The sequence below is a fragment of the Astyanax mexicanus genome, chromosome 15, assembly GCF_023375975.1.
Source record: "Astyanax mexicanus isolate ESR-SI-001 chromosome 15, AstMex3_surface, whole genome shotgun sequence".
Classification (NCBI taxonomy): domain Eukaryota; kingdom Metazoa; phylum Chordata; class Actinopteri; order Characiformes; family Acestrorhamphidae; genus Astyanax; species Astyanax mexicanus.
The window spans coordinates 22,280,916-22,293,293 of record NC_064422.1 but is presented as its reverse complement, the minus strand read 5'-3'; the positions used below and the strand labels follow the sequence as shown (position 1 = coordinate 22,293,293).

At 37.9% G+C, this 12,378-nt stretch overlaps 1 protein-coding gene across 36 annotated transcripts in view; it reads left to right on the top strand.

Annotated features, from left to right (window-relative positions):
* ank3b (ankyrin 3b) overlaps positions 1 to 12,378 on the top strand; it is a 177,924-nt gene that overhangs the window by 105,741 nt on the left and 59,805 nt on the right. For 31 of the 36 annotated variants that reach the window (XM_049464977.1, XM_049464984.1, XM_049464983.1 and 28 more), the window contains 3 exons: positions 242 to 439; positions 6,628 to 6,726; positions 7,502 to 7,600. In XM_049464977.1, coding sequence (XP_049320934.1) covers positions 242 to 439; positions 6,628 to 6,726; positions 7,502 to 7,600 — 396 coding nt within the window. The remainder of the gene's footprint in view (positions 1 to 241; positions 440 to 6,627; positions 6,727 to 7,501; positions 7,601 to 12,378) is intronic. The other 5 variants (XM_049464979.1, XM_049464978.1, XM_049464997.1 and 2 more) reach the window with 1 other exon arrangement.

The window sequence follows — 12,378 nt, the reverse complement described above, 5'->3', positions numbered from 1 at the left end:
TAACTAGCTCATCTTGAGTTTCAGAATGATTCTAAATTGCACCAAAATCTAATTAAGTTGAATCATGATGTATTTGAGATTTCACAAAACTATGAATCATTTTGACAAAACATAATCATAATCATATTGAATAGAGATATAGAGATATTAGTACAGCCAAGATTTGTCTCTAAGAAATGTATCCAGGGAGCAAATGTAAGGTAATGCGTGTGTGTGTGTGTGTGTGTGTGTGTGTGTGCAGGATGATCAGACCCCTCTGCATATCTCCAGTCGTCTGGGGAAGCCTGAGATCATCCAGCAGCTGCTGCAGCATGGAGCCTGTCCCGACTCCACCACCACGTCAGGATACACACCCCTGCACCTGGCCGCCCGCGAGGGACACAAAGACGTGGCATCCATCTTACTGGATCAGGGCGCTTCACTGGGCATCACCACCAAGGTCAGTCACACTCACACACATGTACACACTCACACACACTCACACACAGTTTGCTTAATTGTCTTACATTTGGGAACATGATTAGGGGCCATGCCTAAAACATATTTATCTTCTTACTGAATTACTATATACATTTAAAAGTCTCCAGCTTCCACCGCTGTATCTCCTCCCTGTTCATCAGTGCTATCTCTCAGTCCCTTCTCATCAAATGATGGGAAGGGGGTCTGACCTTCAAGCTTAAAGGAGCGGCTGCCAAAAGTCTTGGCCAATTTTTCTCCCCTACTACACTTTTACACATATAATGAAAGCATTGTCGAAAACTTAGTACATAAACGGCACTATATGTGTACATAGCTATATACATATATTTATGATGTTGAGGAGAGTGAGGAACTAATGTGTGGATATATAAACCCTTAAGATTGAAAGTAGAATAGCTTCAAATAGTATTTATGTAATTTAGTTTTTTTATGTGTTTTAACTTGATTATATGCTTTTGGTATCCATCAAAATTACATTTAGTTATTGTACTCAAATCATACCATATTTTCTGCACTATAAGGCGCACTTAAAAACTTTTCATTTTTCGAAAAATTATCAGTGCACCTTATAATTCAGTGCACCTTGTGTATGAAATTTACCAGTCAAAAAACTCATTAATCGGCAGTAAAGCCACTCCGCTGAAGTACAGCGTTATACCGGAGATTCAGTTTAGTTCTTCAGCACTAAGGCTGGAGCAGTATTAGCATTAGCCGCTAACTTCGCTAAGCGCCAGCTATTGCGCCATTCAGAGGTGAGTATTATCAGCCTGTGGGCTGCTGCTAACCCCAGATACCACTGCTGGAGCAGCATTAGCATTAGCCGTTAACCTCTCTAAGCGCTAGCCAGGGGCGAGTATTATCGGACTGTAGCCTATGTGTTGACTGTGGTAAAAACAAGCTGAGTAAAGTTTTTCCTTTTATTTACAGTAAGCTAGCAGTGCTAGCCGTGGTAATCAGTGCTTAGCGCTAGTAAACAACGCCCGACAACACTAGACCAAGGAACCCTGAGGGTTTTGGTATGCCAGAGTGCTATTAGCTAGTGGTTCATTCCACATAGCTTGTTTTAACATGGTAAACACGCAGACTACAGTCTGATATGCAGACTACAGTCTGATATGCTCACCTCTGAATGGCAAAAGAGCTAGCACTGCGGTTAGAGGCTAATGCTAATACTGCTTCAGCCTTGGTGCTGGAGAAACTTCACTGAAACTCTTTAATAACACTGAACTTCAGCAGAGTGGCTTTACTGCTGCCTACAACCTGACTGGTAAAATTCATAGATAAGACGCACTAGATTATACGATTTCTGGGAAAATGAAAGGATTTTAAATGTGCACCTTATAGTGCGAAAAATACACTATCATATGTATCTTTGCTCACCTACAGATGTTAGTAGTATTGTAATTATGTAGATTCTGCAGTGGTCCTGGTCTCTGTAGTTCGACTGCGTCTCTAGTATCTGTGGGGGTGGCTGGCACTGTTCAGCATCGGTATTGGTCAGATCCAGCTGTGGTGTGTGTGGGAGACACAAACATACATTTCCTGAGTAGACTTTCCACTGTCCTCTCAGCACTTTAGGGTGTGAAACCTTAGCCAGCAGAAGCTGCTCTGTAAAGACTCGATCAAACTCTCGATTAATGAGAATTCTATTTCCTCTGCATCACCAGCTCAGGGAACGTGGGAGAATGCTTTTAAAGAAAAAACTGAGTGGAAACTTGTCTCCCTTCTGCCTAAAAAGTAGTAAATCAAAAAAGACGTGTTTGGTGTCTTAGGTTTGCTTCGTTGGGTTTGTGATGAAGCTGTCAGAATAGCATTGAAAAGTTGCTTTATTTCAGTAATTCAGTTTAAAGTGTAAAACTTATATATTATATTGATGTATTAAACACAGAGTCGATGATTATTATTGCTTACAGCTAATGAAACCCCAAAAGTCAGTATCCCAGAAAATTAGAGTATTATATAAGACCAATTGGTACTTTTGGCAGTGTGGACAATGTGTCAAATCCTGCTGGAAAATGAAATCCGCATCTACATAAAAGTTGTCAGCAGAGGAAAGCATGAAGTGCTGTAAGATTCTCCGCGAAATACTGCACTGATTTTGGACCACGGCAACCACCTGGATTACCATAGCAAACACCTTGGAATACCATTGCCACCCCTTAACGATACAATTGCAACCAATTAGAAAAACAATAGCATGCACATGGGATACTACTGGAGCCCATGTCAAGCAACACTCTAGCTACCATTAAGCAACACCGCAACAACCATCTGGGATATAACAGCAACCGTTGAGCAATAGTACAGCAATCCTGTAATGACAGCCTATCAACTGCAACTGGATTTGGGAACCACTTAAGTTTCACTTAAGCAGTATAATAGTTTTCTAAGAAGTCTTTTACATTGAACCAAACAACCCTGGAAATCTTTGTTGCATCAATTATATTAATTCAATTGAATTAGTGTCAATTGATGAAAAAAATACCAGATTAATCACAACAATATTCTGTGATTAACTGTGATTAATCGCACTTGTTCTTCCTCAAACACAAGTTTTTTTTTATAGTGGATATTTAAATGTAATTAAAAGAATGAATGTGAGAAATGTAAAATGCAAAAATATTTTAAAGTGTTGTCAATTTATATACTAGTACATACTTGTATGTTTGAGGGGAGATCATTTATGATAAATTAGATCAAGGAAACTTTTTTATTTTATTGTAAACTTCTCATCTTGGTTGTAAGGGTTTCTGAATTAAAATTTAATTTGTTGAGTATAAAAAAGTATAAAACGTGTTTGGTATTGCACACATGCTCACAATAGGGGGGATTTAAATGGCCTGGGGGAAATATTCAGTAATATGTACACTGTCCCTTTAAGGGCCCTGTAATGAAAACATCTGATACTATGAATTTCAGTTACTTATTTATATATTTAATATATATTACTGATGCCAAATTAATGTTGACAGCCCTAATAGCCATGCAGAAATAAAGTGCACGATTCAGTTTATAACGTACTTTCCCTCCTCATTAATGTCAGTTCAGGTGTTTGTAGGGTGCACCTCGTTTCCGCTGACTGTAGACTCACAGGTCTGCCTGACTAGCACTTCCTACAGGAGACAGGAAGTGATGCATCATGGCAGATGATGGAGCTGCTATAAGATGACTCAGCGATTAGATGAACTGAGGAACACGCATATGCAGGAGCCTTAAATCAGAGCTGTTATTCTTCTTAAGACGTTCAGGCAAAGGTCAGGACTAGCACAGCAGAACTGAACGAGATTCTGAGATTATACAGGATGAATGCTGTGTTATGTTTTATGAATGTGGCTTTGAGGAGCAGTTACTGTCATTGTCCAGCCTGATTAGCATGTGAAGCTGCACTGTTGGGTGTGGCTGTGTAAAGCTAGCACGTTTAGACATTTCTGCAAAAAAAGCAGTTATGCTGTAAATGTGTACCTCAGATCAGGACTTTTATTTGGCCACCTCATTGTGTGTGTTTGTGTGTGTGTGTAAATGAAGGTGACCCCTCTGTAAAGCAGATTGATGACGCACTCTCACACACTGACTCATAGCTTGAAACATCTGTCAGATAGTTATTCGTGTCCTCTCTCTCCAGTTAGTTAAGCCACATGGCAGTGTTGCTAAAACTGCTGTAGCAGATTCAACAGACACAACCTCAGTCATTAGTAATTACATTTTAAACAAGTTATTTATTTTATACACTCACTTACTGACAACAATAACACACTAGTACAGAGTTGTGTATAAAAATAAGAGACCACTTACAAATTATGAGTTTCTTTGATTTTGCCAAATTTAAATCCTCTGGAATATAATCAAGAGGAAGATGGATGATCACAAACCATCAAACCAAACTGAACTGCGTGAATTTTTGCACCAGGAGTGGTCATAAAGCTATCCAAAAGCAGTGTGTAAGACTGGTGGAGGAGAACATGCCAAGATGCATGAGAACTGTGATTAAAACCAGGGTTATTCCACCAAATATTGATTTCTGAACTCTTAAACCTTTCTGAATATGAACTTGTTTTCTTTGCATTATTTGAGGTCTGAAAGCTCTGCATCTTTTTTGATATTTCAGCCATTTATCAGTTTCTGCAAATAAATGCTCTAAATTACATTATTTTTATTTGGAATTTGAGAAAAATGTCTGTGGTTTATAAAATAAAACAAGAATGTTCGTTTTACTCAAACATATACCTAAAAATATCAAAATCAGATAAACTGATTCAGAAACTGAAGTGGTCTCTTCATTTTTTCCAGAGCTTTATCTGTTGGTTTCTTGGCTCTGTGGCTATAACAGATGTACCTAGACAAACATGTCTGAAAAGCTGCCAGGTCTGATGGCGTGGGAATGTGCTAACGAAGGGAGTGTTGACTGATCATGTTTGCAGAAACTGTGACCTCGAGCTACATCACTCTCTGTCTTTAGAAAACAGTAGAATACAAACATATACTGTGATTACATTTTTTATATTTGATAAAATAAACCTTTACAATTCTGCATTGTGACATTCTGCATTAAATTGCTTTCATATATACATATGTACAATTAATTACATTCTTATTCAAGAGGTTCCAGTCTGAACTTAGCATTTTTCAACAACAGTCTAAATATCTGAAAACCAAAGTAATCAGTGCCGACAAGGTAGTGCAGCTTTTTAATCGGATGTATGGTTTCCGTGTAGCAACGGATTATGACAGTTTGTAGCAGCCACCATATATTCAATGGCAACTACCTGGCAATATCATACCAGCCCCTTAGCACATCTTACCAAACACCTGGGATACCATAGACACCAGTACTATTTATTAATTAGTAAGGGATTAGAGAAATATTTAACTCTTTTAAATCTTTCAATAAACAGCGATAATGGAACTGTGGTACACTTGAGGGTTGTGCTATAACATGTAATGTTGGCACTGCTGTGCTGCAGTCGTAGTGCCAATATTACACATTATAGCATGAACCTCAAGTGTATTATTGCTTAAACCTAATGTGTTGATTATATGTCCACGTGTGCGTAAGAAGCAAAGAGGTACCTGCGTTGCCAACATAGCAATGAACATCTGCCTGCTTTCTTTGAGTCAGTGACCTGTGTTTGCCATTGCCAAGATAGCAATATGCAAGAAATTTACTTGAACACACCTCATTTAAAGACTAACATGCCAATCATTGTCGATATACTCACAAACTTCATTAGTGGAGTGCAGTTCAGCACTCTCTCAATCATGACGAAAAGATGTGTTACACCACTGTTTCACCTTTTGCGGTGAGCTCGAACGGCCCAGAAATTGTATTACTCAACAGGGAACAGGGAAATTGTGCAACACGGATGAGGGTGTTTCTCTCTATCACACTCACTTTTTCGGTTTAATACTGCATGTTTTCACAATGTCTTAGTGACCCTTCGAATGCCATATTTTTTCAAAGTTTGGAATCACATCATATAAGTAAAATAGAATAATATAGAAGTTTAGAGAATGCAATTTAACATGCATAAATAGAACTTTTTTTTTTTTTACAAATGTCACATTTCTATTATTGGAAACGTTTATTTTTAAAATATATTATTGGAAATGTATTTATGGTAAATGAATGTATTTATTTAGAAACTGCTTTATCCAAAAGCAGTGTGTAAGACTGGTGGAGGAGAACATGCCAAGATGCATTAAAAAAACTGTGATTTAAAACCAGGGTTATTCCACCAAATATTGATTTCTGAACTCTTAAAACTTTATGAATATGAACTTGTTTTCTTTGCACTGTTTGAGGTCTGAAAGCTCTGTATCTTTTTTGTTAGTTCAGCCATTTCTAATTTTCTGCAAATAAATGCTCTAAATGACAATATTTTTATTTGGAATTCGGGAGAAATATCTGTAGTTTACAGAACAAAACAACAATTTTCATTTTACTCAAACATATACCTATAATATCAAAATCAGAAAAACTGATTTAGAAACTGAAGAGGTCTCCTCATTTCTTAATCCAGAGCTCTATATTACTTAATAATAAACTGGGTAGTGCTAATTATACTGATTCAGTTCGAGTGAGTATGATTGATCAAATGATTGAGTGGCTATTTACTATATTCAAATTGCTTTTAACTCTTTGTTTTCCAGAAGGGATTCACTCCGCTACATGTGGCAGCTAAATACGGCAAGATTGAGGTAGCCAACCTTCTGCTGCAGAAGAGAGCGCCACCAGATGCATCTGGAAAGGTAATGCAGCCCAAAATTACCGGTAAACTAATCCAGTGTGGAGGCAAGCTTCTTAAGAGATAAACGGTTTCTGCTGCATGACGTGCACATCCTGAGTACAGTGATTGTGTCACTTCTGCCCCAGCACTGTTACAACAGGAAAAAAAAAACTAAAATAATGAAGGTGTGTTACCAATATTATTCGTATCACTGCACAGTGCACATCAGTCTAAAGCTTAACAACATTATAGCCTGCTTTATACGCACTGCTCTATTCAGAGGATGGAAAATTGAAGTCAGTCTCCTTTGCACCTTTCAGTCTGTGGTGTAATGAGTGGAGAGCTTTTATAACCACTCCCTGTTCAGCCCACTGAGACTATGAGCCTGACATGAGAGCAGAACTATTAGCCCATTACATAAGAGCCTCTACACAGCAATACGCCTTCTAATCTTCAACCTACTGCTGTAGGAAAATGTGCAGAAGTACACGCACCAGCTGTCAGTATGCAGTAGGACAGTGCATGCAGTCACATAATTTACACAGGACTGTTTTACAGCTCATTTTGGTCATTGAAATTGATGGGTATTTATGAGTTTGAATTTTACACTTTTGTGCCTCTCAGGAACAATAACTAAGATAACTAAAGCTGTTTTGAGTTACTTGTTAATACCCTCTATCACTGCTCAGTGTTGTAAATCTGATGAAAATCAGCTGGCACTTCTCCACACACAGTTTGTCTTACTTTAATTTACATGCAGCCGTGTGCGCTATGTGTGTGTGTGTGTGTGCTTGTAGAGCGGACTAACTCCACTGCATGTGGCTGCGCACTATGATAACCAGAAAGTGGCACTTCTTCTCCTGGACCAGGGAGCCTCCCCTCATGCTGCTGCCAAGGTAAAATACACACACACTGACTCACAAACATGCTCACACACTCACATGTATCACATGCGTATGTTGCTGAAACTGCTGTTGCAGATTCAACACCACAAGGACTAAGTGATAAGTAAAATATATATATATTTAATTAAGATTAATTGAGCAAATTAAAGAATAGTCTACTTTAAAGATAAAATTTCTGTGAAGCTAAAAGCTAGCAAATCATTGTTAACCATTAGTATCCTTTGTAACAAGCACAATCAGATAGGCCTGTAATTTGCCAAGGTTTATTAATCAAGAGGTTAAGCTTACATGATTTATGAGGGGTGGGCATGGTTAACAAGAAGATGGCAGCAAGGATAGAAAACAACATACAAGAGTGAGAGATGTTGGTCAAAAAGGGACATACAAAGGAAATCCAGAAGGTAAAGGGCTAGGCAAAAAGAGTAGTCTAAATACAAAAAAATGTTTCACAAACAAGGGTAAAGAAACAACAAAGAGGCCAAAGCAAGAGAGTAGTCAAAAATACAATAGCAAAGGTACGAAAATGTAATAACAAGGAAACAAACAAAGAAATTAAACTAGATTAAATATTTGGTGATGAACTAATGAAACAGAGAGTTATTTTTTTTTTTAACAAAAGTACTTTTATTGCGTAAATAGCCCATAATGTTTACAGTACAAGAACAGAGGGATATTTATAATAAATAGACCAGGTGTGTGCAATCAGAAGCAAGGAGAGTGTGAACACCATAGCGTCACGTGATCAGCAGTGTCAGAAAAGTTAGGTGTGGGTGAATGCGGGAAATTGGAGTCTTTGTTGTTTGAAACAGAGTCAAGAGCAGGCAGACTGTAAATTGCATAATATGCTAACAGTATATGTAAATTTGCATAATATGCTAACGGTATATGTAAATTTGCATAATATGCTAACAGGTGTAAAATAGATGTCATACGCAATTTAAGCCATATCTATTGACCCGTATCTATAAAATAAAAATGAAATCATAATTCACAAAAATGATATACCTCTATTAGGCAAACTAAAGGTAATGCTAAAAAGGACCTCTTCATTAATCCAAATTTGTGAATTCTGTCAGCCAATCAGGATTCAGCAGGCATTTGACAAATCGGTTAAAATTTGAATCGTTAAACACCTGTGACCTGTGTATTATTAAACAATGTCGGCAATTTGGAGGCGCTATTCTCAAATATATCTTGTTTTTCATCAATAAAAATGGGATATGTTTTATGCAGGGAAGTGGCTGTTTGCCTCAGATATGGCCTGGATGCACACTGAGTTTATGAGTAATAAATTAGCTTTTCAGTTAAATATTAGGGGTCCTGAGTACTGCAACAATCTAAGCTATACTGTTTAGCATTTAGAGTTTGTTTAGTTTAGTCTTCTCTAAGCCTGTCTCTAACTGTAGTGACTCAAATTGTATATTAAAACTAATTTACAGTTTTATTTTTCATTTGAGTGTTTTTTGACTCTTGAAACCCAATTTAGCTCAGTTCAGCTCCAAGCCATTCATTGGAGGAATTGGGTGTTGACTCAAAGAACACTCAAAATCATGCTTTACTGTGGGCCACCAGGATCAAGGCTAAGAAACACAGTTCTGTTAGTTTTGAGACAGTCAAACACATCCTTATCCTTTGGTGCATTTGGTACATAGACGGCCACAGTTCCTCCAACCCTAGGCACATATGCTTCCAGTCCACATTCCTTCCTTTTTCCATCATACCCCTTGCAGTCCAAACCTCAACCTCAGAAGTGTGTGTGCGTGTCTATGTACGTCCTCATTCACATCCCCCTTCAACTCTTCCACTTTGCTGGTGTCGTGCGGGTAAGTACCAGCGGCCTCATGCTGTTGGGGTCTCTGGAGCACTGAAAGTCTCAGTAATGAACAGCCCACCCTCCAGGGTCCCGCGGGAAAGCTGGCCATGACCTGTTTGGAAAGCAGCATGCCAAAGCAATTAGACCATCTTGATAGGAACTTTTTTATTCCGTGGTGAGGAGTTCTGGCAGTTCTCTGCTTTCATCTCACTGGACTCACTGCAAATATTTAGATATATGCTAAGCATCATGAGCTGGGGACACTTTCCAAGTTTCAAAGGTTTTTCTCCATTCACACACAGAGAAAACACACACACAGGTTTTTCTCCATTCACACACAGAGAAAACACACACACACACTCACACACAAGTCCCAGAGCTGTCTGAGTAACTGATTCCCTGATAAACTCAGCAGATGACATATGTATGACTGCAAACCCAAAGCATGTCTTTGTCGAATGACGGACTGCTTTTAATCAAATGCCTGAGCTTTGGGCCTGGAACTGCTGTCACAGCAAGGGGCCTAGTTCTGCTTTTGTGATAAATTAAACCACAAAAGTTCTGTGATCTGTTAAGGCAATGGTTTTGTTAAAACATTAAGGGGCCCCACCGAACACCCTGCGCATCCTACAACCTATCTGCAGTCTATTTTTACGCCTTGCGCCCGCTCCATTACGATAGCATCTGAGTTTAGGAATATATTTACGCTGATGGGCGTGGTGGTCTGCTAGTGAGGTGTGTTCAGGTAAATTTCTGGTGTGTTTCTATCTTGGTGGCAGGAAACACAGGAAACATCAGTGCGCTACTCACTGATTAAAACCCTGACAACAGTCAACAGTCAGCCGTGCAATCATGTCTGGATCACTGTGCACTGTGCAATACCATATACCATCACTTCTTTACCACAGCAAAAAAAAAACACCTCACCCAGAGCCTTCAGCAATCAACTATAAAATGAATATACTTAAAAATCTGCACAGTAACTGAAAGTTATTATTAGTTATATGTTTTGACATATATAAGAATTATATATATGTTCAGTACAATGACTTAATTGTAGCTTAATATAGCAGATACAGGCATTCTGCTCTCTCTCACATCCTGCAGTTTTGGAAATAAAAATGAAAAGAGAAAAGCACTTTGACTGAACATAAATTAATTTTATTTCACTTTGCTATTATTTAACTGAAATTTGCTTTTATGTTTTTTATATTTGAAAACATCAAAACACATTGCCATCGTGCTCTTGTCTTGCGCTGTCTGTCAATTATTCACGACTTAAAAGAATGTGAAATACACAGATCTGTAAAGCTCTATGTTAGAGTAACAGTCACAGATGGGGCGTGTCTAATGTCACTGGGGAGACAAATAAAATCTTTGGTGCATTATCCCCTTAAAAGACCAGAATTGTTGGTATTTTCTACCAAGATTTATATTCAGGCACTGCATAAAAAGCTTTCTTGTTTGATATTAAACATTACTGCAAATCCTAATTGTATTTGTAATAGAAATAATTTTTAAAAAATTAAGTAAATCTGCAACTTAAATATAAAATCATAAAATTCTTGCTTTCCTAAATTTCATTTTAAAATCAATAGTTTCCTAAATACAAATCAAATATTTTGTGTCCTCCAAACCTTACTTTATACGGTTATCTATTTTTTTTAAACCTTTAGAATTTGGTTTGTTTCCTGTTACTAATTTGAAATTATTAAATGGATTAGAGAGAGAACAGGCCGCTTCTTTAAGTGTCCTGTAGGAGATTTCAAAGCCCTCAATTTTTCAGAATATAAATATATATATATATATATATATATATATATATATATATATATATATATATATATATATATATATATATATTTTTTTTTTTTTTTTGTTTATACTGCAGAGAAAAAGGGTTTTGTATCACCTACACCTGTAGCCTGTATACGTTCCAAGGCCTGTAAAGGTTAACAGCAAAAGTACAATCACCTTCTTGTTTAAGATGAGGATGTGGAACAGTCAAATGTGATTGAGACCTATGAGAGTGTGGACATGCTCTGTATGTAATATAATATAATGTAATATAATATAATTATGTGCAAGTTTATTTATAGCTTTAAAAACCACCAATGCTATTTTACACTGCATTCTGTAATGTGCCCTCTTTTGTTTGTAACAGTTAACAATCTTTAAACACATTTTGAATGTATTGCACAGTAAATACAGTGAATTACAGTAATCCAGTCTAGATGTAGCAACTGCATGGATTATCTTTACCATATCTGAGAAATGAAGGAATGCTTCAGTTTGAAGATTGCATAGGTTGGAAAAACTGCTTTACCTGTTTGTCAAATTTAGGAACAGGGCAACATTAGGTAGATTTTTACTGAGCTTTTTTTGAAGCCTGTGCTCACACATGCCCTCTTGTTTGTGTTTTGTTTGAGCTTGAAAGGAGCATCTCTGTGTTGGCACTTTTCAGCGCTTTGCGTTGCTTTTGTCCTCCCCGAGCGAGCCCACCGGGGGCCCTGAATGAAGATGGTGACCCAGTTCTCTTTTTTGTTCCCCTCGTGTCGAGCAATTACCAGAGCTGAAGTGTGGAGAGGCCTGGCTGATGCGTAGTTGCCAGGTTCCCCTGACATTTTCCCATCTCCTCTCTCCCCAAAACCAACAGGCCGTTTTTTTCTCTTCTCATATACTCACTGCCATCATTCCACACTCTGTCTGCCGGCTTTTACAGAGTGGGCTGCCAGGGCTGGGTTCCTGTTTTGGAAATGTCATAAATCTGTGGGCAACAGCAGCGCTGGCTGTTTGGCAGCTCGTGGTCTTCGCGCTCGTCCTGCAAGGCAACATGGGAAATGTATTTCCCTGCTGTCTGGACGTCATACATTGTTTTCTGTTACATTGTGGAATAAGATTTTTGGCCATGAAGCAAACTGATGACGTTGCCCATCTTTTCATGTTCCTATGTTAA